The sequence below is a fragment of the Xiphias gladius genome, chromosome 20 (assembly GCF_016859285.1).
Source record: "Xiphias gladius isolate SHS-SW01 ecotype Sanya breed wild chromosome 20, ASM1685928v1, whole genome shotgun sequence".
NCBI lineage: Eukaryota > Metazoa > Chordata > Actinopteri > Istiophoriformes > Xiphiidae > Xiphias > Xiphias gladius.
In genome coordinates, this window is record NC_053419.1 from 13157039 (window position 1) to 13183742 (window position 26704).

General features: G+C 38.7%; 4 protein-coding genes across 5 annotated transcripts; 3 read left to right on the forward strand and 1 right to left on the reverse strand.

Annotated features, from left to right (window-relative positions):
* The first annotated feature begins 1809 nt into the window (after positions 1-1809).
* On the forward strand, positions 1810-3356 carry LOC120806569 (heat shock protein beta-1-like). Its single transcript, XM_040157872.1, has 3 exons — positions 1810-2200; positions 2360-2423; positions 2747-3356. Exons 1-3 carry the CDS (start codon positions 1810-1812, stop codon positions 2904-2906), a joined length of 615 nt encoding a protein of 204 aa, XP_040013806.1. The 3' UTR covers positions 2907-3356.
* A 4442-nt stretch (positions 3357-7798) lies between these two features.
* On the forward strand, positions 7799-13144 carry taok3b (TAO kinase 3b). The gene is made up of 7 exons (XM_040157716.1): positions 7799-7999; positions 8133-8261; positions 8418-8621; positions 9382-9621; positions 10411-10623; positions 10901-11083; positions 12983-13144. Exons 1-7 carry the CDS (start codon positions 7814-7816, stop codon positions 13142-13144), a joined length of 1317 nt encoding a protein of 438 aa, XP_040013650.1. The 5' UTR covers positions 7799-7813.
* Positions 13145-17690: 4546 nt separating this feature from the next.
* On the forward strand, positions 17691-19549 carry m17 (IL-6 subfamily cytokine M17). 2 transcript variants are annotated; one of them, XM_040157756.1, is made up of 3 exons: positions 17691-17781; positions 18281-18429; positions 18607-19549. In XM_040157756.1, exons 1-3 carry the CDS (start codon positions 17727-17729, stop codon positions 19081-19083), a joined length of 681 nt encoding a protein of 226 aa, XP_040013690.1. In that variant the 5' UTR covers positions 17691-17726; the 3' UTR covers positions 19084-19549. The 2 variants fall into 2 exon arrangements, with proteins under 2 accessions (XP_040013690.1, XP_040013689.1); XM_040157755.1 differs by having other exon boundaries at positions 17716-17781; positions 18266-18429.
* Positions 19550-21083: 1534 nt separating this feature from the next.
* tescb (tescalcin b) lies at positions 21084-25391 on the reverse strand. The gene is made up of 8 exons (XM_040157630.1): positions 25153-25391; positions 24562-24631; positions 24198-24278; positions 23858-23997; positions 23702-23763; positions 23164-23271; positions 23026-23073; positions 21084-22851 (listed from the first exon to the last, which is right to left on the reverse strand). The coding sequence occupies exons 1-8, from the start codon at positions 25214-25216 to the stop codon at positions 22774-22776; spliced, it is 651 nt and encodes a 216-aa protein (XP_040013564.1). The 5' UTR covers positions 25217-25391; the 3' UTR covers positions 21084-22773.
* Between the last annotated feature and the right edge of the window lie 1313 nt (positions 25392-26704).

Consider the following 26704-nt stretch of genomic DNA (forward strand, 5'->3'; position numbering starts at 1 on the left):
CCATTAATTACACACACTAGCTAAATAAAATAAAATTACTCAATTTACATCCAGCATTTATTTACTTTTGTGAATTATAATTTGTTCCTTAAATGTATGTGTCATGGTTATTTATAAATAGTCCTATTCATGAAGCCAGTTTTTCCTGAAAAGCCTAAACATTTTTTTTATTTAATCAATGTCCAAGATTGTACTTGTTTCAGCGGTCGACTTCAAAATTAAAGTATTTAAAACAGAAAACTATGTAATATCCAACTTCACATCTCACACATTCCCAGAATGTTTCTGTATCGTTAAAATAGTTTTTAGAATTTTTCACATCATGAATATGAATTTTTCTTTTGACATGGATTTGAAACAAATTAATTGGACCAATTTGTTCATCTGAGGGAGGTAGCCTGGAAGTTTTATATACAACAATGTCACCAAAGGCTGAATGGCGACACTCAGACATGCTACAGTACGTTTTACATTTAGAAAAATGTCTGCCATTTTATTCTTCAGCCAAGAGAAATGACAGACCCATTATTGAGTTTAGTTTAACTTTAATGTAATTTAATTGAGTAAATATAGTTTAATTCATTTAACTCAATTAAAATGAATTGAGTGAGTACTCGAGTACGTACATGTGGTAATTTAATGGAGTAAATTTAATGGAGCAAATATAACTTAATTTAATTAATTTAAATCCATTTATCTGAGTAAAGTTAAGCTCTCCTAAGTTCAACTCAACGAATTTAACTCAAAAATTTTGCAGACTTTTGCAGTATAACCTACAATGTATGTACAGTAATTCTTTGGTTTGAAAATAAAGTAAGTAAGATAATTCAAGATACTGTTGCTATCAATAGTTTAATTTTCTGGGAATGGCATCACTCCAAGCATTATGTATTTAGTTACTATAGTTACTTGTCTACCATGTATTGCTGAATATTTATTTAGTTAATACCTTTGACTAATGCTTTGGATGAGTGCTGATGGAAAGGCTACAGATATTCATTAATAAATATCCTTCCTCTCTGATGGGAAATAGCTCACTGATCTATTCCTCCTAGGCTTGTTTCATTATTTGTACAACATAACACTCATGAGCATGTAGCTCTAGATGTAAAATTCCTCACCACCACACGACTGCATTAGTCTTTCAGTCCATCACTTTGTCCTGGATGTAAACACATCCTTATTGTGATAACATAGAATCATTTGCCCTCCATACTCATCATACGATAATGTTTGTTGGGTTTTGAGTTTTTCCTTCAGTCTTGGGTTAAAAAACTCCGTTGTTTACGGTGTGACTCTGAACGTACGTGCTGTTCCCTCACATAACACAAGGCTGTGATTTCTATGGACAAAGAACACCAGTGTGTGACAAGACTGCAGAGGCCACTGCTGAATAAACTGTCCACTTGCTGCCTCCAAAGTCATTCACCGACAACTTGCCACAGACACTCCAGCGATATAAATACAAATAATTAGCATTATCCTCTCCAGGTTCCAGGGCAACGGAGGACTAACATCCCAGCCCAGGACATACCAATACACTCCCATCCCTTAGATCACACTTACTGCTGGACAAGCCTTAAAATGAATCAGCTGGGTATATAAAGTGTGTGAGTGGAGCATTGCCGATGCCAAATCAGCCTTTTCCTCACACCTCCTGCTCACTTTTGTTAGTGTTTGAGATTAAAAATACAGCCGCCCTATTGCGAATTGTCCAGGTCATCAATCTAGACTTGTTTGTCGGGGTGGAGCTACAGGCTTTGCAGTTTCACCATCCCTTTCCTTCCTTCTGAGCTTATTTTCTAGGATATGGGTGAAAAAAATAAAATATTATCTCGCCCCATTTTCCGCCGAGATGTCAGCTGGGATCCTTTCCCGGACTGGACGCAGCCGAGCCGCATCTTTGCGCAGGATTTTGGCCTCCCTCCTTTCCTGGAGCCTAGTGATCTGGACTGGATAGACTGGGCGAAGAAGAGACTGGCAACATTCTCCTGGCCAGGGTACACACAAATACCCCTTCTGCCCCCATTCAGAGCTCAGCACCCTGCGGCGTTGAACCAAAAGGACCTGAGACAACTGACAAGTGGAGTGTCAGAGATCCGAACAGGGCAGGACAGCTGGAAGATTAACCTGGATGTCAATCACTTCTCGCCTGAGGAGATTACAATCACAACAAAGGAGGGCTACCTGCAAATATCAGGTACTGCACGTGCTCATTTGATTGACCACAAGCTAGATTTGAGATGAATTATGTGATGAAAACTAAGTAAAAGCATCATAGCAAGTTGTGAATGGGCTGCTATGCTATTTATTATTTTTACATTTTGTATTTGTTACTATTTCTGTGTTTCATTTCAAGGAAAGCATGAAGAGAGGCAAGATGAGCATGGATTGGTTTCAAGATGCTTCACTCGGAAATATAAGTAGGTTGTCTCGGAGAATATGAAAAATTTTGAGAAAAAAATTTGAATAATTTCACATTAAACATGCAGTCTATTGTATTAGCAGTCCTACTAAAGCAAACAAATGCTGAACATTTCATAAGGTAAGAGGTCCATAAAAACACATGATGATAAGGTATCCTGGAGCAACAGGGGCCACATATTGACACTGGCTAAACTGATCTGCCAACAGAGAAATGTACACACAGAGGTAACAAAGAAAAGTTTGCTCAACTATGCAATGACTGCAATTTGCTTGAGTTGACGTGTAGTTTGCTGATAAATATTCTCGTCATTTGCTCAAGGTTGCTGCAGGGGGTGGACTTGAAGCACATCAGTTCATCGTTGTCTGGCGACGGAGTCCTGTCTGTAGAGGCTCCTGCTCCTGGGACATCCATTGGCCACCTGGCCAATGAACTTGTCATACCTGTTCAGATCAGACAGAGGGAGGATGGTGAAAAGTGAAACCAGTGAGCAGAACCTGAAACTGTTCTCAGACGTAGCCCAAGTTGTGCGTAGCAACCTTAGTAGCACTGACATGAAGAAGAAAAAACAGTTTGCTAAAGCTTACTAAAAGGGATTTACTGTAACAAAAAGCTTGTTTACCTGACATGAGATACTGTCTGCATTACCTGTAATGCAGTATCACCACTGCAGTAACCATGTCACAGTTACTTTTTGTCTTAAAATGAAATGCAAATTCATCAAAGCAAAACAGAACATACGTTGAAAATGAGGAATAACTTTTGCATGGCCTGGCATTTCAAATACAACATGGTTAGTAGTTTTTCATGCACTTCTAATGTCATCATTTCTTCTCTATAATAGGGCACTAAAATTAATTGGGTTGAGTTTTATTTTGCTTTTGAGGCAGAGAAACACTGGAAAAGCCACAGTACAGATTCATTTTGTGCATTTGTACTGGAAGTTGTACATTAATGTCATCAATAACCAGCCTTATGAAGCTGTCTTGATATATTATAATCTTCAACAAATGTATTAAACAGCTCCTGTCATACAAATAAAAAAAGAACATGATTTTCTCCTTTCATTGCTGATGCATTCATTAGGAGATTATAAAATTAGTAGGAACCAGTTTAATCTGTATTATTTGTTCATCCATTGTTTGTCTATTTCTTATGGCATGCCAAAAATACTTGTCAAATGGTTCACTGACAGTGGGCGCGGCGATCCTATTTACTGTAATATTCAGCCATTTTTTTCCTCTTCACGAGACGGTTCTGTGAATGGTATTTATTTTATTTATCCATGTAGCCCGTTGTCAACAACTTGTCTCAATGACCAGCCAATAATCAGCCAATGTAGATCTTACTAATCACCTGTTAGAGGGTTTATCACACCAAATTATCCTAAAAGACCCAGTTCAGATTCATGTTTTATACTCCAACTAAAATCCCTAAATGTGAGACATGATGCAAAATGTCAAAGTAAAAAAAAAAAGCATAAAGGGGAATGAAATAAAGTTATTCCATTAGTGCGAAATTACACTTTCATGTACATAATCAGTTTCATCTCTGCAAATGCCATGGAGGTTGAAAGGGTCAAGAGCTAAATTCGGGTGGTGATCTCATCTGATGGAGACAAAATCATTAAAAAGTAAACAGTGACATCTAGTGTTCGATTAGGGTATTACATGGTAACGTAAATAAGTTCCTGTCCTGTGTGCCATCACATGGATAAATGCAGTAACGCAAATAACTGTTGAAAATAAAGAAGTTACAGTGATAATACATACACAAATATAACTGATTCTGATTATTTGATTTCTTTCTTGGCTTTATTTGTTGATTATCCAACCAGTGGTCAGCTATGAAATGCAAATACTTACGAAATCATTGAAGAGCAGTTTGATGAATTAACTAAAGGTGTTTTTTTTTTAACTGATTTTTGCGTACATTATAAAATGGCAACGTGTGAATACGAAACGTAAGAGTGGCAGTCTCCACAAGCAGAGAACCTAACCATACAACCATCTCTAAAGACAAATGCCTCTTCAAACTGACACTGCAGAGAGAACTTACAGACTCTCTCCGCAATACTACCACACTGGTTCTTCACAGTAATATTTTCCAGTTCTTGTTTTGGTTTGTCATTAAGATATGTTTAATGATGTGTCATTTTAAATAAAGAAGATCTTAAAATGTTGTGAATTCAGCTCGGACAATAGCTTTGTCCAACACCATCCAATGGTGGCTCTGTGCACCTCATCTAGTCAAGGCCTTCTCTGTCGCAGCCCTGTCACTGATGTTCATGTACAGAAGTTTCAGATATCCTAGCCTCCTTCCACCATCCATCATCAACCTCACAGTCACCAGCATGTACACTATATATATTTGATCACTAGACCTTTGAGGTCTCAAGCCAAAAAAACGTGCTCAGTAACAGAAGACCAAACAACACCTCAGGACATGTTCCACTTCAAACAAATATACAGCTGGACCCCTCACGAATACAATTCAAAGTCCATTTTATGGTGTGTATATACTTTGGTCTGTGACAATATCTCTAAGCTGAATTGGGATTTATGCAGGTTAAAGTATAGTGATTTAAAATGTGAAATTTAATACTTGAATATTATAAAGCAAAGCAAACATCTAGGTGGAGCAAACCTGAAACCCAGAGCCTGTTTTCACAGTGCCAGCTAACACAATAGTTGTATAGGAGTTAGACCCGCAGCAGCACAAACCAGAAAAAGTAAAAAACGTCAAAGAAAATGTAAGCATGCCTCAGGCAGAAGAAAATTTGTATTGAGATGTTGCTGTAAGTGATTGATAGGGGACTGCTAGGTGGTTTCTATGTGACTACTAGCATGTCACTAGATGTTTTTTCTGTGTTTGTTGCTTGTTCATGGGTGGTTGCTATGGTGTTTTAAATGTCTGGCAGGGTTGTTAGGGCATTTCAAGGTAGCTGGTAGTTGGTTGCTTGGATGTTTTGCAGGGTTGCTAGGGTAGTACTAGGTGGTTGTTAAGTGGTTGCTAAGGTGTTTGTAGGTGGTTAGTAGGGTGTATGAGGTGGTTGTCATGGTAATTTCCTGTGGTTGGTGTACTGCATGGTTGCCAAGGCGTACTTTGTGTTTGCAGTAGTCATAGAAGTAATAATAATAGTGCTGGTGGTAGCGGCAGCAGTACTGGTGATGGACACTATGCATTTGATACAATGAGATATATTCAGAACCATGGGGAGAGACTGGATTTAAATGTTTGTCTGTGTCACTCTCCAGCAGCCTCATGAAGCAGCAATAGGAACAATAGAAGTCAAAAATATTCAGGTTTATGGTTTAAGTGTCTTTGCTTCATTATAACTGCAAAATATGAGTAATCTTCACAGTTCACAGAGGATGTTTTTTGATCTGAATGTGGGTCTTATTTTCCCATTTTCAAAAGGAGTTTTGAAAAAGTATCATAGAAGCTGCTCTATTAGTCTATAGGTTTGATGTAATTTGATGTGGGATTTGAAAAAGGGGGGGATTAGTTGAAAATGTATAATAATAATAATAATAATAATAATAATAATAATAATAATAATAATAATAATAACAACAATAATAATAATAATAACAATAATAATAATGTAATTTGTATACATTTTTACAAAAAACGATTTACATATGTGATATCTACATAAAGTGGACATTGTTCTTCCCCTATAATTTCATTTCATTATTGACATTTATGATTTTGAATAGCTTCAGGCTTTCTGAGATGTGCCTGTAGTATTGCTGTATCTCTTTAAAGGAAGGGGGAGTGTAGAAGAGGGACAGAGGAAAGAGATGAATAGAAGGCACCAGAACCACCTACCATGACCAAGTGCGCTGTAAATGTAGGACAGAAATTCGAGTGGAATACAAACGGATCATCAAGCGACATATTCGAGGAAAAACCATGCTTGGATGTGCTTTATCTGATTCAAAAAATTTTAAATATGGTACAACATGCGATCATGGGAACACAGGAAAAGTATTTCTTCTCCCAAACATTTCCTGCATTTTGAAACGGAAAAGAAGAGTGGCAGTGAAATACATCCCTGTGCTTTCTTTCTCCGATTATCAATGGTAGGCATTGCATAATTCACCCTTATCCACCGGAGCCATTTGGTTTCTCCTCTTTGGGAAGAGGGGGACGCCAGAAAAAAACGACTACATCCAGTAGCTGCCTCCTCGGTGGTGCCTGCAATTGTTTGGCAATGCCCTTTTCTCTCATAGGAAGGACTTGCAGACAGTAGCGGGGGAACAAGCAGGGGAAGGATGCATTTAACGCTGGATGTGTGCTGCATTCAGGGAGATTCGGCAGTAATAGCAGCTCTAGCAGAAACAGCGAGTGCGGAGGGCCTGGGAAGCACCCAGCCCCACTATCTCCTCCTTTTCCTCCCCCCCTGCAGGACCATGCTTGCGTGAGGGATGAGGCTGTGCACAGGGACACCAGGCCAGAGCTGCGGCCTACTTCTCACAAGAGCCGGTCTCTCGACTGCAAGATCTGTGAACACATTGCAACCATCAAATCAGCATCTTTGGTACGCAGCTCCCTCTCTCCATCGTTTGCATAAAAATACGTGTGTGTGTGTGTGTGTGTGTGTGCGTGCGTGCGTGCGACGCGCGCGCATGTTTGTGTATGTGTGTGCGTGCTTGTGGGGGGGTGAGGGGGGGGCGCGCTGGGTGAGGAGGGGAGGGAAGGGGTGTCTGCGTTCTCAGCTGTACATCTGTAGTCATGGCAACCAGATCCTGTTAATGGATGTCATTTTTTCCATCCTCAGCTTCTCTCTCTGCCTCTGCTTTTATGTGTGTGCATTGCATTTATATGTATTCCATGTAAATCTCTTCCTTCTATTACCAATGAGATTTCATTTATGTCATAGATTTTAAAAGGTGTGTTTCCACGTCTTCTCTCAATGGTCATTTTAGATTGTTGTCTCACTGACTGGTCTTGATCCTAATCTTTACATCATATAGCTATTACTTGCTTATTGGAAAGGACACTGGAGGTATTGACTGATTAATTCATGTTGCTTGACATTATCATGAGTTACTCTATGCAGAATTTTAAATGGGATTAAACAGCAGAGGCTCTTAAATTGATTCCACTGAGATTTTTGTGTCACATATAACCCCTTTTTAAATTATTAGGTTAGTCTAGTAATCTGAGAACTGATTACTTTTCTTTGAAAGGATTGTTCATTGCCACTGTAATGTATGTGGTCTGTGTTGAGGCCACAGTCTCTGACTTACCAGCTGTCTCTCTTCTGTTTTTCTGTCTCCACTGTGGCAGTTGTTTCTCACTTCCTGCCTCCTGTGTTCCTCTGTGTAGGTCTTCAGGTAGATCCAGGAGCATGAGCAGGACTTTGAGCTGCGGGAGCAGATGTCTGGGTATAAGCGCATGCGGCGGCAGCACCAGAAGCAGCTGATCGCCCTGGAGAACAGGCTAAAGGCCGAGATGGATGAGCATAGGCTCCGGCTGCAGAAGGAATTAGAGACACATGCGAACAACACTTACATTGAGCTGGAAAGACTGGCCAAACGCCACGCTGCTCAAACGGACAAAGAGGTACAGCCTCTAAAGCAGGTGTTACTTATGAATGATGTGGAAACTACAGTGTGGTTTCATTCACTTTAAGTCACACAGTGTTTGTACAGGCATTTTTGGGTGATCATTCTAACACTTTAATGTCTCCTCACAGATGAAGTCAGTTGCAGCAGAAGAGAGGAGGATCCAGCAACAGATTGTTGCTCAGCAAAAGAAAGAGCTGACTACTTTCTTAGAGAACCAGAAAAAGGAGTACAGGCTGTGCAAAGAGAAGATCAAAGAAGTAAATATCGTAAACAAACAAAATACAAAATTTATGAACTTATACATCTCTTAAATATGCAACACATATTCTCAGACAATTTCAATGAGATTGTCTTCAGATCATACAAACTCTACTCACTGTGTTCCGAAATTTTTGTGTTTTTTATGTGTTAAGGAGATGAATGAAGACCCTTGCACACCCAAGGAGGAGAAGCAGGAGCGTCTGTCCAGGCACAAAGAAACAATGCAGCGCTCTCAGGCTGAGGAGGAAGCTCATCTGCTGGCCCAGCAGAGGCTGGTCTACGACCGGAGCTGCAGGGCCCTCAAACGCCGGAGCCTGATCCGAAGGCATGAGTTTGAGCAGGAGCAGCTGAGAGAGGTAGTGAGACTTCATGACATTAAATAACAATATGTGTAAGAAAAAATAAAAAAAATGAAAAAATGCAGTCACAAAAGATGTTTAGACACAAGAACATTTTGTAAAATGGACATTGTTATGACCAAAACAAGACCAGATTCCACAGAAAGCTAAATTCTTTTATACGGATGACTTTTGATTTATTTAATTGTCAGGGAAAAGGCATTGTTGAGTGGAAAGCTAGTCCTTCTCAGTAAGAAAGGGATTGAACAAGACAATAAACACAGTGGCCTTTAGGACACTTCATTCAAACCCTATAAAATATTTTCAATCTCGAGCTTAAGAAACCATTTCTTTCTAAAACTTGAAAAAGTGAGATTAAATAAGGCATCGGTCCACTGAGTAAGCTACAAATGCAGAATTTTCTCTTTTAAGAAACAATTTCCTTGGGAAACCCAGTGATTGTTACTTACTACAATTTAAATTTGTATGTCATCTGCATAGATGTATAAAAGACTATATTGTGAAAAACTAGCATGTGAAGTTGAAAAGAAAAGGACATCAAAATGAACCGATGGCACCCGTGAAGTGATACTCTGCACAGGTGGTCTAGAAGAATATCATAAGCAAATACTATTTGTGCAATGTAGTGCTCACATGAAGCAGAAGAAGTACAAAGATTTCTCCACAAAGTAAATGAACCAGCCTTAGAAAATTGTGGAAAGCAGAAATTTCGTATTTTGGTATTAAAAATGGAATTACGTCAAACTTCTTTTCCCAGGAGCTGAACAAGAAGAGGACCCAGAAGGAGATGGAACATGCCCTGATGATCCGGCAGGACGAGTCCACCCAGGACCTGGAGCGAAGGCAGTTGCAGATGCTACAGAAGCTGCGTGTTGAACTCATGCGGTTGCAGCACCAGACAGAGCTCGAAAACCAGGAGGAGTACAACGGCCGGCGGCAGAGAGAACTACACAGGAAACACAGTCTGGAGCAGCGGCAGCAGCCCAGAAACCTCAAGGTGCATGGAGAATTTTCTTTGCCACTGTACTGTGCATGGTTATTTAGTGAGTTAATATCCAGTTAACTTCATTTCAAGAAAGGTTTGCTTAACGGCAAATGGTTCATGATAGAAGGGTAACATATTGGGTTTAAAATGAAAGCTCTGCAGGTACTGTACATCTGTCCACTCTACCATCCTGCACTTTAGACATTTGGTAGACCGAAAATGTACTTTGTATTCATATTCTAAATTTTCAAATAGAAAACAAAACATCAACCATGTTGCCATGAGAACTGCTTCTTCCAAAACATTGCTGTTATATCTCTAACAAATATGAATATTTCCACCCTCTTTATCTATTAATTGACAGTTTTTTTTTGTTTAAGCCACAGTACAGAGGAGAAGTGAAAGCTCACTTATGCAAACTGAAATGTTCAAGGGCACTGCAAAAAATAAATTCATATATGAATTAATTATTAATACCACTTTATTCACTTTAAAATTATTTATTCCAAATTTAAGGGTAGCTTGAGGCCAAAGTGAAATTAAATTCATACAAGTTGTCTGGACTCCACATACTAAATGAATCAATCAGATAAATTAAGAAAGATATTGAAAGGGAGTCATATAACTAACTGTTCAGTAGGATTTATTTTGCATCCATAACAAAATGAACCAGCACCAAAAAATGTTTTGTGCCGTATTCGGATGACTTTTGATTAATCGTGTTTTACCAATTGTCTGAATGTAACATGAGAGGACAGGACAATAACATTTTTTTTTAATTTCTATTTTAACTCTCTGCAGACGCTGGAGATGCAGATCAAGAAACAGTTCCAGGATACATGCAAGGTGCAGAACAAGCAGTACAAAGCTCTTAGGAACCATCAGCTAGAGGTCTCCCCCAAAGGCGACCATAAAACCATCCTAAAGAGCCTGAAAGAGGAGCAGACACGCAAGCTGGCTATACTGGCTGAGCAGTACGAGCAGAGCATCAATGAAATGATGGCTTCACAAGCGGTATGAGGATCCTGAAGAATCTTGTCAAGCGTAGCAAAAGTGGGACTCATAACCTTGTATATTTCTTAGTACAACACATTTGCACTTCACATTAACCTAGTGGTAACAGTGTCCACTATATGTGCATCAGTTTTTGCCAACTACATCATGCATTTGAAAATCTAGAACGCTGTTTAATACTTGCTAAAAACTGTTGGCCTGCAGTTTGATAAATGAGGCCAAACCTAGGCTTGCTGCTAATGTGTTTGTGACTACCTTTGTCTCGCTGGGGCTTTAGATGCGATTAGAAGCAGAGCAGGAAACAGAGTGCCAAGCTCTGAAGCAGCAGCTGAAGCAAGAGATGGAGCTCCTGGACGCCTACCAGAGAAAAACCAAGTCACAGATGGAGACCCAACATGAGCGAGAGCAGCAGAAACTTGAGCAGAAGGTCTCCATACGCAGAGCGCACCTTGAACAGAAGGTAGGTTTAAGATGGAAGCCATTCTGAAATACTTGAAATAAATGCAGCCAAACTGAAGAAATTACCACGGCATAGGTAGGCAGATAGATAAATATTCATCAACTCCTAGTGGTTGGTTGGGATATCTGCAAAGGTTGGGTGTTGCCCTACTTGTGGATCTGATTGCTGGCAGGTGAAAAGAAGTGGCTGGTGACATCAGAGCCCTGCAGCCCTCCCCAGGTCAACAGTAGAGTTGATAAAAAGGACTGTCGTGTGTAGGAAATTGAGGATTCCAAACTGGATAAAAATCCATATAAATAAATAAATACAAAAAAGTTTGTTCTTGGGGGATGGTGTTAGAGGAAAAGTCAAGGATACTTTTAAAAGGTTCATTCAAAGGCCTCTATTAACCGTTTTGTTTTGTTGACACTGGCTTTACTTTCACATTGTGAGGGATCCCATAGTCCCCAATCCGGTATGTGTGAAATACAATCATTGCAAAATCAATATAGTCAGATACTTTTAGCCATGCTGATGGCAATGGAAGGCCATGTCTGTCAGGTTGTCGGTCCATCACTCCGGCCCAGACTGAAAAATCTTAACAACTTTTAGATGGATTGCCATGAAATATAGTACAGACATTTATGGTCCCCAGAGGACGAAACCTACTGTCTTTAGTGATCTCTGACCTTTCTAGCCCATCAGCTTTTTGATGTGTGATTGTTAGTGATTACTGGATGTATTACTATGAAATGTAATGCAGACATTCATGCCCCCATCAGGATTTGGGGGCCATCATCAGTAAAAATTTGAATTTGTTCAATACTTTGGTTAATAACTACATACCTTCAAAAATAACAAAATTCCCATCAGCCTCAGGCGCGCTTTGTGTTTTGGGCTAATTAGCAAATGTTAGCATGTTAACATGGTGAACTAAGATGTTGAAAATGGTAAACATGATACCTGCTTAGCATCAGAATGTTTACATTGTCATTGCAAGCATGTTAGCATTACAAGCGTGTTGACTATGGCATGTAGCTCAAAGCACTGCTGTGTCAAAGTACAGCCTCACAGAGTTGCTAGCGTGGCTGTAGACACTTGGCCTTACTTTTCTCCTTACCTTATTAAAACCATATATGCAGAAAAGAACTTAAGTTGTAACACTTTGCTTTAAACAGGGCTTGCACATTAGATGACGGTGACAAAATACGGAAATAATCATTAGGCATTGTTATTAAACCAAATAAGGAAATGTTTCATGTTTTATAAGTTTTATGGGGTCTGCATGAACAAATTACTTGACAAAAAGTCATTCACAGATGATTATTAATGATTCTAGATTATGTTGTGTGCAAAGCTGATGTTTTTGGCCCAAGGGGCGATGGTGCATTAAAGCTATGAGAGAGTACAAAGTGGAAAGGGCTCATCCACTAGGGAGCATGAGCAAGCATATTGTACAGTACAGTATTCCAACCTGCTTACTGGATTTTTTCAAAAGTTTCTTTAGTAAAAGTGGCAATTCAGTATGAGATGGCTAAGACTGAAACTGCAAATGCAACTAGCAGCTGGACTCATTAATGTCTGGCAATTTTGCTTAAAAATGACTTAAATGATTTGAATCAATGATTAAAATAGTTGGAGAATAAGTCTGTGTTGATTGACATATCAACTAATCGTTTCAGCTTTAGAGGTGTCACTAAAGGTCACGAGAGCTACCACTGACAGTAAGATAATACTTTAGGAACCATGAATATACATATTAAATTTCACGGCAATCTGGCAAGTAGCTTTTATGATTTTGTACAGTGAGAGTGTCAGAGTTGGCGACAACAATGCTACGTCGCTATCAGGGCAAAACGCAAGCTCAATTTTAGTTTCAATCTAACGAAATAAATACCATCATGTTTTATTCGATTGCAGATTGAGGAGGAACTGGCCGCACTTCAGAAGGAACGTACTGAAAGGATCAAGCACTTGTTGGAACGTCAGGACAGAGAAATTAACGCTTTTGACACAGAAAGTAGAAGTCTCAGCTTTGGAAGCCTGGGATCTCTGGACTTCCCCAAAGAAGACAACAGATGAAAGTGGACTTATCTTTAGAGGACAACATATCTGTGCCCTTTTCATATCGACTTGACCGTTTGTCACATCCATGGTGACAAAGCTGGATAACTTTCTCCATTGCTTTTCTTCTCTCTTAGATAGTGCATCTTTGAATCGAGGTGTTACGTGCAATGAGAACTTCTTGTGTGAAACTTGAAGGGGGAAAGTAAAACAAAAGAATCTGCAACAACGTGTCAATAAAAATCAAACCTAGTCAGTGTAACTCAAAACTTAAGTGTTAAAAATAACAGACTCTTTCCTCCATGCCATTTCCTCCTTTTGGTATGAAATGAATAAATCAGGAAATTTTAGTAATATGGGCACTTTGATATGTTTAAGTAGAAACCCATCATGTTCATATGATGCTTAATGTGTGTTACATGGAGGGACACTGTGGAATGTGAGCTGCGGACTCCCCCGTGGTGTTAAGCTGCTTTGTCTTTTTTTTTTTTAAATTAGTTTTATTTCAGTTTTTTCTATTTATTTCATTCTTTTTATTTTATTTTTTGCACTGAATGTGAATATTACTGTATGGGGTCACTGGATAAAGTCAGAGTTTATTCATTTTTTAAAATATTTTTCTTTCGTCATTCTTCCATATTGTGCTTATGCATACAGTATACTGTGGTCCTTCACTTTAGTAGGCAACAGTTCTTACCTTTTCTTTTATTTGATATGTAGGATCAGTTGGCGTTGGCTTGATCAACCCGTTTATCTTATCACAATTCAAGATCCCACTCGGTAAAACTGCTTATTATTGCATGCACTTTAAGGACAAATTCAGGTTGTGAAGTGAAGCATGAATCTTTCAGAGATTTTAGCTGTTTGTAAATAAAAGTGGTCATAGCATTTTTTGTTTTAAGCCTATGGATACTGGACATTAGCGCCATATTTGATATGATAATTTCACAAATGCCTTTATTTAAGTTGTGCCTGAAGCAGATTTTAGTTACGTGTTTGTTATATCTATATTTTATTTACTGAGGCCGGCACCATTTTGTTTTGGTTTCATCTAAACTTGTGAATCATTTAATGTTCACTAATCAGAGTTCTTGTAAAGGAAAATGGTGAGAATTGTGCTGTATAACTTTTGATATGAATATTTGTACATGAGAATATAGCTAGAACATACAGAAACATCGGTCTATTACTGATAACAGAGCTTAACAATAAGGATTTTTGCTTCATTTTTGTTTTATTATATAGAGATATGGTCATATAATAGCTCAATATATTGCTAAGTCAAATCACTAGACTCAGATTGTATAAATGCTGGTGAAGGGAACCACAGACTTATTATAATATCATTCCGATGATCTTTTATGGATCAACGGTTCTACAAAAAAAGACACAACAACACGTGGGTCCAGATTGCATTTGAGTAATTAGTGTCTAATGATCAGATTTACACATTTTTTGCCATGTTCATTATGGTCATTGAACAGGTTGCACAATGTTTCCATTTATACTGAATGGAAAGATAATTGTTTGGTGCTTAATTTCTAATACCACCTTTAGCCTTGTAGTTTTTTGTCTTGGAGAGACGATTGATTTTTACAAAATGTAAACATGAAACATTTTGAAACCCCCTCTGAGTCAAAACACTACTAAGTTTTTCAGACACTCATGACATATTTAGAGTACCCCATGCAGTGAAATCGTCTACAAATGAAGTATATGTATGAAAAAATAAATACTATTTTATCACGGGTCAGTTTTTGAAACATTGTTTAATGTGATGGTCTTGCAACCCTGTTATGTTTGACAGGTATTTCCTTACCTGTTTCTTTCTTTTCATTTCAGAGCCACAACTTGTATTAATGTTCAGTCATATTCCTCACAGGGCTGAAAGGTGGAAGATGTCCCCTGAATTAACAAAGTATTTTAAACGGAGGAATACAGTGACATTCAAATATAATTTCTGATGGCAATAGATCTTAAATGCTCTTGTTTTACACCTAGAAACCTAAATTCTGAATTTGTTATGTTTAACCAGGGTGTGTTCTGAAGATGAATGGCTCCTCTAGATTTTTCAGCCTTTTACATTTTCCACAAACTTTCTGAAATTTGATGAAAAAAAAAAAAAAGTTTCTCATATGCAGTAAGGCCTTTTGTCTGGTCACATAACTGAAGCCTTGTGGACAAATGGTTCCATAAAAAAGTGCTATTGGGGTGCTCGAATAAGGTTTGCCTGATGGCTTCAGAACAGTTATGAACCTTACAGTCTGTGTGAATTTTAAGTTACAAGAAAGATGTATTTAGTTAGAATAAAGGGGACTTTCCTAAAAACCTGATTCACCATTTCCTGTGCAGTTAAAAAACAAAATAAAAGAGATTCTGTTGAAAAAAAAGGAGTCTCAGTCAACATCCTGCATCTTATTACAGTGCATTTCTTATAGTTTGTGGTTGAATTTCCTCGTATGCTTTGTGATGTGGTCTAGGGCTTCTCACTTTTGCTTTTTTTTTTTGCTAACCCTAACCCTTTTCTTTGGTGCAATATGAAAGCTATGACCTGCAATGTATCAAATGCTGTTAATTATAATTTACTGTAGATCTACAAACACACATGCAAGTTAAAGATAACTTGTGAAAACCAGAATTTTGAAATGGCAACAAGAGGTGAGAGGGAAGTTAAACTGCAAAGCGTCCAGTCTTCTGTCGGCCTCCTTACATTTCAGGGTCAACTTGCTTTATTTAGGTGTTGATTAGCAGCTTCCTTTCCTTTTTTGAATATCTGTACTGTATATGCTGGCAGGAATCGGACTGTAGTTTCCTTGAATTGAAGATGTTTGCGGCACCATCTGGAGCAGTTGCCCGCCAAACCATAACCCCCTCTATTATCCCCGTGGGCAACTGGAAAGCCCCGAGGATAGCAGAAGTGTGGTTACCCTTTACCCAAAGTAGTGCTGAGGTAGGGCTGTGGTGCTTTGAGTTCCCCGTCTTTTCTCAAGTAGTCAGTGGTTTGATAACAATACAGCCCCTAGTGTAGATGCTTGACACCACGATGCGTTCACCACAAAAAACATGGATATTATGTGAGCTCTCAGTGAGCTGTTTCAGTTGTGCTGCAAAATTAATCTGTTGCTCCATCACATAGAAATGTTTATTGCACCTGTAATCTGACCTCTCCTCAACCCTGTGATGCAAATGGCTGACTGAAACATGTAATAGGAAGTGACCAACCTTTTCTTGAAATTAGTGATGGTGGTGACGATGATGAGATTAGACAACACATGAAAAACCCAGTTTGTGTTATTTTATTATCTAATACATTCCTCTAGTTCCTCCTCCCTATCTGCCCGAACAAATCGCTGGACTGGAGGAAGCAACACCATTATATGTCACGATGAAATCATCCCCTGAACAGTGAGCCCCGTCAGTCAGAAGCTTAAACATGCAGTTTTATTATGCTGACATATTGCCTACTTTAGCTAAACAGAACCACCCCTTTACGCACTTCTAAAAGTTTGTGATTGAGAAATGCTTTTCCTGTGACCTTGCCAGCTTCCTGCACAATGCCCACATGAAAATAATGCTGCAAAAAAACACGAGCAGTCTTAGGAGTTGTTGTTACAATTATAATGATTAAATTCAGTGGAACTGTTTACCAAAAACAGGAGAAGGGGAGGAAATATTTACCTCAAAATACAGCTTCCCCTGACTGCTGCACACTGCAGTTTTTAAGAATGTTTCTTGCACTTTCTAAAGAGTCTCCTTTGAATCTGTTGATTATATTAGGGTAAACCTTGTTAACTAACCATTGTAGCATCTGGGCACCAAGAACAGCATGAGTGCGGTGCCGTTGCTGTATTATCCAAGTCATATGCAAGCCGGTGGAGCCACTGAAAGATCCACACAAGTCCCTCACTGACATTAGATTGTTACAGTATTTATGCCTTCTTCTGAATTCAAGGAACTTTACACGTTTCTTAAGTTACCTTATAAAGGTACCGCTTTTATAATGTAGAAAGTGCTTAAGAAACATCATCACTATGCAGCTTTGTGCATTGTGGTGAGCTCACCTTTGCTTTTTCAGACCCACTGAGTTCTCACCCTCTCACCCACTCTCTCTAGAGGGCAGTAAAAAAGCATGTCAGTGAACTGTGTCAAAGGGTAGGCGGACCCCTGCGCTTAAATTATTTTCATGCATGTCCGACGCTGTTATGTAATTTCAGCAGGTTAATTTTCCTCAAGAAATTTATATACATCAGATATTATGTATATTTTGTATATTTTTCGATGCACAACTAAGAAGAAAGTGATATCAATTTTTTTTTTTTTTTTTTTTGCTATGGCCACACGTCATAATAATTAGACCACTTCCCTACATGCCTGCTCTGTGCACAGGCATGTAGGCACATCACCCAGTACTTTAATATAGAGGAAAGAAAAAAAAATGCACATCTGAAAAAAAGGAGGAAATTCTGGGAAATTTGGTTGCCTCACAAAGTGCACGTCATTTCCTCCTATGACAAATGTGTGGTTTCTGTCTTTTAAAAAAGTTTTAAAGCAGTGTGATTATGACAAGTCCGCGCAATTTGCCTGTGATACTGAGTGGAGAATGAATGGTCATGTAAAGAGCATGCATTTTCAACAGTTTATGGAACTAGCAACAAGTAAGTTTTATGACATCTATTTTTTATTGACATCTCAAAAAGCAAACACAAACACATTAGCATCTTTTTCCTGTCAATATGCATGCTGTTGCTGTTCTGGTTATTTTTGGCGCCTTACAGCTGCTGTAAGACTGACTGAAGTTTCAAATTCAGTTTTTAGTGCTTCACAGTTTCTTCTAACATGAGTGTAGTTTTGTTCCTGCATCAATGAAGTAAATAAGTGTTTTAACTGTTTGGAGAATCTGGCTAATATTTAAAGAGACTGACAATGTACCATGGTATCTGAGCATATTGTAAGTACATTAAATTGTTGTATAAATTGTCTGAACTGATAACATTGCAGACTTGTGTTGCTTTTTTTTTTTTTTCACTTGTAGAATGTTTGCTCGTGGACAATCTCTTTGTACCTCTTCTGCTGGTGACTTGTGGCTTTAAAATGAAGTTCCCCTAATTGATGTGATGTAGGATAACCATAACTGACCAGTTCCTTTCTCCTCAGCATTACTCTCTTTCCTGCTGGTTATGGCTGTTGATTCAACAAGAACTGCGGCAGCAAGCAGAAACCAGCAGTGTGGGAATTCTCTGCAACGGACTTCGAATCTCACCAGACTCGTACACAAGGAATCTGTCGATCTAATCAAAACATACGTGAGTACAGATATAAAAGTGCTGTATCTTATTTTGCTGTGTTAAATCCCCATGTGCTTGTTCAGTATTTTACATACTATATGTTGACATTACATAATATGTCGACTCTTCATGTTCTTCTTTAAGATGTGTGGCTGAATTAATCTGATTATCTTTTATTCCTTCTTTTTTTTCCAGAAAGCTTCTCAAGGAGAGATGTCAGAGCTCTTCTGCAAGGTGTCAGTTAACAACATCCCTGACCCCAACATCTCTGGCATGGAGCCCTCAGAGAGGATAGTGAGCATCTACACACATCTCCAAGCCTTCTTCCCACATTTGAAACGGGTGTACGAGCAGCAGACAGACTTACAGTTACCCACGAGCCAACTGCTGACCCAGCTCAACCACGTCAGTGGTCACAGTAAGAACCTGGCTGCTCTCGTAAAAATATTTTATCAGAGCCTCTTCCCAAACCTGCCTGTGCCAGTGCCAGCAGGGGGGCCGACGACACTACCTCCGCCTCAGAACGTGTTCCAGCAGAAGGTCTATGGCTGCGTGGTCCTGAAGACCTACAAAGAGTTCCTATCAAATGTTTCCCAAGAACTGAAAACTCTAAGGAGCCAAGTCTGCAGGAGGAGGAAACAAATAAACACCCTACTTCTCAGGATGACCTAAGGCTGGCCTTGGACAGTCAGTGCCCAACTATACTTACACTCACTGGGTTTTGATAAAGACTTAAAAAGAAATGTGAGTATGAAGGTGGCTGGTACATCAGTGTAATGGAGCCTATTTATGGTATTTAATATTTATTTTCTTGTGTTTCTGATAAAAGGAATGTTGTTAAAAGATGAAGAGTATAAAGGTTATCTCTATGCAAGTTATGTATATTTAATATAATATGTTATGTAAGGTTCTACTTTGCTGTTGTAAACTTATTAACTGCGTACAGAATTATTTAAAGATAGTTTGCAGCTGCACTTTGTAATCTTTGATTTCTTTTATTTGGTTTCCACAATAATGTACAATTTCAGTAACATGGGAGTGTCTGGAAAAAAGATGATCTTGAAAAAAAGAAAACAGATGTTTATGCTTTACATGTGTCTCCTTATATCTGTTTACACTGTTAATAAAATTTTTTTTAAAATAATACAAAAACAGTATAATTTGTGCTCGAAGCATCATGTGCTGTTTTCTGCACAGTATCAGTCCATCAAGAGGAGTTAAAAGAAAATCAGGAAGCTTCTGAGACGCTGACTGAGCTGATATCAGCTCAGAATGACGCATGTGTTCAACATAAGGCTGCATCAGATAGGAAAGATTTCATGACTCTGGCGGGCTGTCTGGCCAGTCACAAGGTGTGGGTGGGTGTGGGTCAGATAACTGTATGTGTTAACAGTGTGCTGTGTGCAAACTTGCATCGTCATATAGATGGAGATGCAAGTGTCTTTATGTGAAATTCTGCAGATTCCCCCTTTTTTTAAACTGATAAATGTGTATATATATATATATATATACATATATATATATCTGACATATATCTGACATACATATATATATATATCACAGATACCAAATATTTTATGTTGAAATGAAGTAATTCTTAACTAAACTTTCGTCAGATCACAAGCTCTAGGGGAAACTGGAAGTAGATGGGGGATTCACTCTAGGTCATGAATCAAGTTCCTTGTTATAACGCCTCTTTATTTAAAGCACAAACGCAGAGGGTACCTCAGGACAATACCAATTCTTCAGTCCACATTATTTATTCACTTTCAATACCCACTTAATGCTTTGCAGGACCTAAAAGGGGTTTGAAGTCTACCCCAGCAGATAAGGTTTTTGTGAAAATGCAGAGGCACCCGGTCATCAGTCCTCACTGTAAATTACTTTTTTTTGCCTGAAAAACAAATAACCTGCACAATTTCAACGCCAACACAGGGAAAAACGTGCAAACCCCAACAGAACTGGACAGGGCCGGAGATTGAATCCAGGATACCTTTGCAGTTGCTGTAACCACTGACCCACCTGTCATCAATCTAAAGCACATTACTATGAGAATGTGTTGACGTCTGCTAAACTGCAACGTTTTTTTTGTCAAAGTACTGTTTCCAAGGTCAATAATATAATTTTCTGTAGGGTGCTTGCTGAGTGAAGGAAGGAAAGATGCAACAAAACATTCCTTATTTAGACATGAGATTAAAAATACAATCCGCTTTGTAAAGCTTGATGCAAACTACATGCAGCAATACTAAAATTTGCTGCGTTAAAATCTATTTAAATGCAAGACTCCCCTGTCAATATGAAGACAATTATGATTCTATTAGATGTTTGCACTGAATTTTGACAACAGATAGCAACAATAGAGTGACCTCAAGCTAAATTTAAACTCAGATTAAAAAAAAAAAAAAAAAAAGATCATGTTGACCAAATGTTATACATTCAACAGTTTTAGGGATTTATATACATGGAAAATACTTATGAACGTGCTGTTTAATAATGGATCATGAGGCACATTTGCAGAAATGTTTCCCTACAAGAAGACTGCCTGAAATCATGACTGAAAAAACATATCATTGTACCATGTGACTGTCCAGCGACGAACACAAGTACTGACAATTAAAAATCTGAACCACAGTTACATGTCATATTTTATTGCAAAAATATGGACACTTTAAAAACCTAAATAATATAATGTCATGGATGTGTAGGTGACAGATCTAATCTTTCAAATTGATTAAATCTTGCAAAAAAGTGACCCAACATGCACCATGTTAAAAAACACTGCATCATACATTAGACATGATCCGAAACTGCATAAAAATTTCATTAGTGAATCAGGTTCAAGTTCACTATCACTTGACATGCTTTATATGTTTTGAACTGTAGAGGGCAGTACGCACCCATGACTGAGGATAGTGACTAGTGCATCGGAAATGCTACTGGGTATCCTGCATTCTTAACAGTCTATCACTTGGCATGTACAGGAAATGTTACAAATGAAGTGTACTCATAAATCTAACATACAATACAGATTCTGAACCAGTCGGTACAGTAACTTAATAAAAAGCTGTGACAAACGTCTTGAAGGAAAAAACTATTTTAGGTTACGGAGTCAGTGCAGGCCGGTATAGATAATCTGAGAATAATGGCAGCTTTCCATAAAATGAAAAAGATTTGTAAGAGAGGGGTTCTGCCCACTTATAATCCACTTGCATTTATTCTTACATTGCTTTCATATTGATTTTTTTCTTTAAACATTTTCCACTTTGCTGTCAAGGATTTTGAGCCTTTTTAAAAAGGCTTACACGAGATCACTGTTCTTGTAGTAAAAGGACGGACAACAGCTCTTGAAACTTCTGACACAATGAAGCTGTAAAAGCTAAGTGTACTTAGAGCAAACATAAAATGCTCAACTATCAAGCTTCATTGTCTCTCATGATCTTATGATCTATTAAGGCTAAGACTAAGGCTAAGTAATATTTAAACTGTTAATAAACGTAATTGAAAGTGAGCTCTAATAATCAGTTTCCATATTCTCCAACACATGTTGGGTTATGACTTCACTGCATTGTTAAAGAGAAGTTTCCAAATCTAAAATATTGTATTGAGATTATATAACACAGAGCACACAAATAAGTTATGGTTCCAGTTATGGTGAAGCAGAATGGAGCTAAAACGGATCTGACTAAATCACTTTATATTACGACTTGCAGTATATCACCTCCTCCTCTGAAATTAGAACTAATTGGATTCTGCCTTTAAGCATTTAATCTTGCATGACAGCACTCCCATTTCCTTTTTATCAGAAATGCACATCATGAACTGCATGTTTGACCTGTTTCATGGGGTCTTTTATTGTGCAAATGTAGTGTGCAGGGCGTGCACCATGTTAAATATGCTGCAGAGTGTAAGAGTGAAGGCATTTCAAATTATTGTCTTACTATCTTTAGACACATATAGATACTTTCAAAGACAAACCCTTATATCCCTGATTATTGAGAGTTATTGATTTATGGAGTAACATTTGTAAAGGTTCATCTAGAATCTATATTTGCATACATAGTCGTACTGTACATAGTCTGTTACTCCAGACATGGATATTTGATTATTGCTTTGTTCAGCTACTAACAGGTTGATTATTATCTCACATTATTGCTTACAGTCAAATAAACTACTCCTAATATATCCACAATATGCATATTTTCTTTGGATTTGCATAGTTATTCAAGCACAAGTAAGGCATATAGTCAATGCAAGTGACAAAAGTTGGTGTAGGAAAAAAGCAATAGTTATTGTTATAGTGAAACAATTAGTATGCATCCTCGGAGTCCTCGCAAAGCCACTGAATAGTTTAGAGTACCAACCTCACTTGCACAGGGTTGTTGTGTCCATATTCAAAAAGCGAATGTTCATTCTTGATTCAATTTCAAAGCCATCCAGCAACTGCAAAAGATAATTTTACATCAGTTAAAACTGTAACTCCTACCACTTCATTCACTATGATCCGTATCAACTATACCCACATATTTAAATGCACAATCAAAGTATGCTCCTTAGATAAGAAAGTAGTTTAAGCAAATACATTGGGTATACCATAGTGTATAATTTTGTGCCAACCTTGAGGAAGTGTTCAAATGTAATTCCCTCATAGAATTCATCGGGCTCCTGTGTAAGAAAAGGTGAGGTTACTCACACTGTCCAAACAAACAGTGATTCAAACTGTTATGTTATTTTGAGATACCATAGCTTACATACCATGTGACCCATTGAAATACTAGCCACCTCCAACATGGCTGCATCAGCAATGCTTTTGGCCGTTTCCTTCCCCAGTGCCCCGCTGCGAGATAACAGCTCCTCTACCACCTGGACAGATGTGAACAACAGTTGAAATATAATAATATTACTATAAAGACTACGAGACTCAAGTCCCTGATATCCAGAGGCTAGAGGAAATTACGTCCCCTCTCCCCTCCCTCATTAGCTGCCCATTAAGGGTGTTGCCCGAGGGTGGCTGACTCTCAGCAACAGATAACTTTGTTCTACTATGACAAATCTGCGTCTTAAATCACCTTCCAAATTCAGATGAAAATGATGTAATGACGCAGATAAACACAGATGCACATGACAGTAAAACCCACATGATAAACTCATGGGGACTCAGCATGATTTCCCTAAACTTTGAGTGGACATTGCCGTAATCTTCACTGGTAATGTGCAGACAAAAGCTCATTTAAACAGTTTACAACTGCATTAGTGGGGCATTTTATGCCCGTAGAAGTGAGCAGAGGCTTACGTGTCTGTATTCCTCGAGGGTTATTGTCCCATCGTTGTCTGTGTCGTGCATATTGAATAAAACTGAAGAGAAAAACGACGACCATCAGTTTAACAGCTGGGTCTTAGTCACAGATAATGCCAAGAATGTGATCGTGTGATTTGTTTTAAGACACACATCTCAGTTTCTCCCTCCGGACGCTCTCTCGCTGTTCCTCTGTCATGTGCAGAGACGGGGGCCTGAAATGGGACATGACCACCAGGAACTCCTCAAAGCCGATCTCCTGAACCGTCCCCTCACCATCCTGACGAAGGTTTCTATAGAAATACACAAAGAGCAAATTAAAAGCCCTCACATATACTGGTACCAACTGTGGAGTCCTAGCTGCAAACCTAAATGAAATTGCCTAAATTTAATCCAACAGCATGTGAAATAGTGAATGAACTGTTTGTGATACTTTGAAAACAAAAGCAAATAAGTTTGGGTAAGTTTCGAACTTTAGGTATTGTCACTGTACCTTCTGTCAAAGAAAGCCTCTATGATCTGTGCACGGATGGGATTGCATGCAAGATCTGGGATTTCGTTGAAGTGATCTCTCCTGAGGGTGTAAAAAGGATTTTAAGGAGTGGCACATGTGTCATTTAGGACATTACTGTCATTACATGCTACAAGCTGATTGTGGCAACTTGTAGCCTGTTAGGCAGGTTTCCAGTTACTAAGAAAGATGGCATAATGTCGACCAATCTCTTTGGAAAAGTCATTTGCTTAAAAAAACATAAATCACATGAAAACAGAAACCTACAGATGGCACCGAAAGGATTCACATTACACCACTACAAATAATAGATCTTCATTAATGATCAAAATCAAGATCGACTTACCTTAGAGTCTCTTCATTGTGGCTCAGCTGTTTGAATCTTTTATGTAGGACTCCAATCTGTTCAAGTGAAACTGAAAACAAGAGAAAGAAGCAACCTTGGGACTAATTGCCTGTGTTCAGAGTCAAGATTAATTCACAGGTTCATTCGTGCGCATGCAAAAATAGACTTAGTAGTCATAAAACTCTTCAAACCAATTAAGCCTTAATCATTTTGACATTTTCAATAAGTAACTTGTTTGTTGAGGATCCGACAGCAACAGCTCTTTAATCCCTCACACGTTTTACTGGGAGCTTTCGAGGAAGTGGATTTAGATATTCATGTCCTATGTAAAAAGACTTACTTATTTGCTGTTGTCTGTGCCCAGGCAACTATCACACCCAATGAAACTTACACTCCCACTAACTTCAATTATTCATTGCTCCTGCACCAGACAGGCTGGTTTTCACTCAGACACAGGGAGGCTGGACGTGTGTGATGAGATAGTAATGACGAATAATGATCATGTCTTTAAACACGTCCGGCACAGCGAGCTCCGGCTTTCCCTCATCCTACATTGTCAGACTGATGCACACAACGACAGTTACTACTCACACCCCGTCTTCTCCGCCAGGCCAATGTATTCGGGCTGACCAGGTAAAGACTGCAGTGCACCCATTCCTCCAAAAAGCTCCCGCGGGACCAGTCCAGTTTTACCGGGACCCGGGACAGAAATGAGCCGACGCTGCTGGAACTGAAATGGATCTCAGAGGATCATGTTCCGGAATAGTCCATCTCCACCTGAGTTTCTGTGTAGCAGATCCAGGGCTCACACCTCCTTTTTCCTGCGCGTTCGCCACTTCCGCAACCACCGTCTTGATGACGACACACTTTTAGCAAAAACAGGCTGCAGTTTGAATAATTTAGTGTCTTTTTTTTTCTTTCTTAACGTATTATTTATTCAGAGGCTGTGACCTGTTTGTTCACTGTCCATGCAGGAACGATGGAGTGCAGACATAGAAAGTTCAAATATCCCAACACAGGCTTAAGTGACTGGGAGATGAGAGATGCTGTTTCAAAACTGCACAGAAATTTGGAGTATTGTGATCATTTTTCACGTTATTTCAACATGAAGTATGAGGATCGCAAATTACTGCTCACTGAAATTAGTGAATAACTGAAATGACTGCTTTAACCCATTTAACCGTGCCAGAGCTTCATCTTTTGCACGAAACATAGATCGTACACCCACATCGAACCTCATTTTAAATTCTGGACATTTCAAGGCTTCCAAAATGATCAACTACTGCAGAACCCTTAGAAAAAGATATACAGGCATCTAAGAATGTCTCCAGTTGATACAGTCTAATTGTGTAACCATTATAAAAAACATGGCATTTTGATAGATATAAGGTCATAGAATATTAGAATGTGAAAACAGTCTCACCATTTAGTAGCTGTTCTGGAGCTTTAAATCATATCCCATGGTCTTCTTCAGTAGAGGGAGTGTGTCGATTGTCACAGAAAATGCAGGTGTTCATTTTCAGTGTATTCTTTTCTCTGCACTTTAAGGAGTTTGTTGTCCATGTTGGCTTTAAAGGTTATATGATTGAAAGCTCCAGAACAGCTACTAAATGGACCTTCAGGTGAGATTTTTTTCTTTTTCTTTTCTTGTCTGTTTCCAGTTGCAGGAATGAACTTTGAACCTCACTGATAGAAGTAGGTCAAACATTGAAGCCTGTGCTGAAAGCTGACAGAGCGTGACTTTTTTGCATCTTGCTGGAAGTTGAAATATTTGTGGTAGTTATCAGAACTGAATGGCAACTCCGCTGTATTTGATCAACTTGGACGTTTAAACTTCTGACCTCTGCTTCTGATTCCATGAGCGGGACTTACTTGAGCTAAACTAGACAATATACCTCCACCGTCAGACCCGAAAGGCTCCCTCCAGCTCTGACTGGCTCAGGTTACTGCTCGATGTTTTGACCTTTTTTTTTTAAGCAGCACTCAACACAGAAATAAATATGGCTTTTACTAATTAGAGACTCAAATGCTGCTGCTCTGGTTTAGACCATCAGGCATGTTGCACTTGAGGCCACTCTCGTCATCTCACATCACTTATGGGGGCGTGGCCTGGAGTCAAACACGTTTGAATATTGCAAACCAC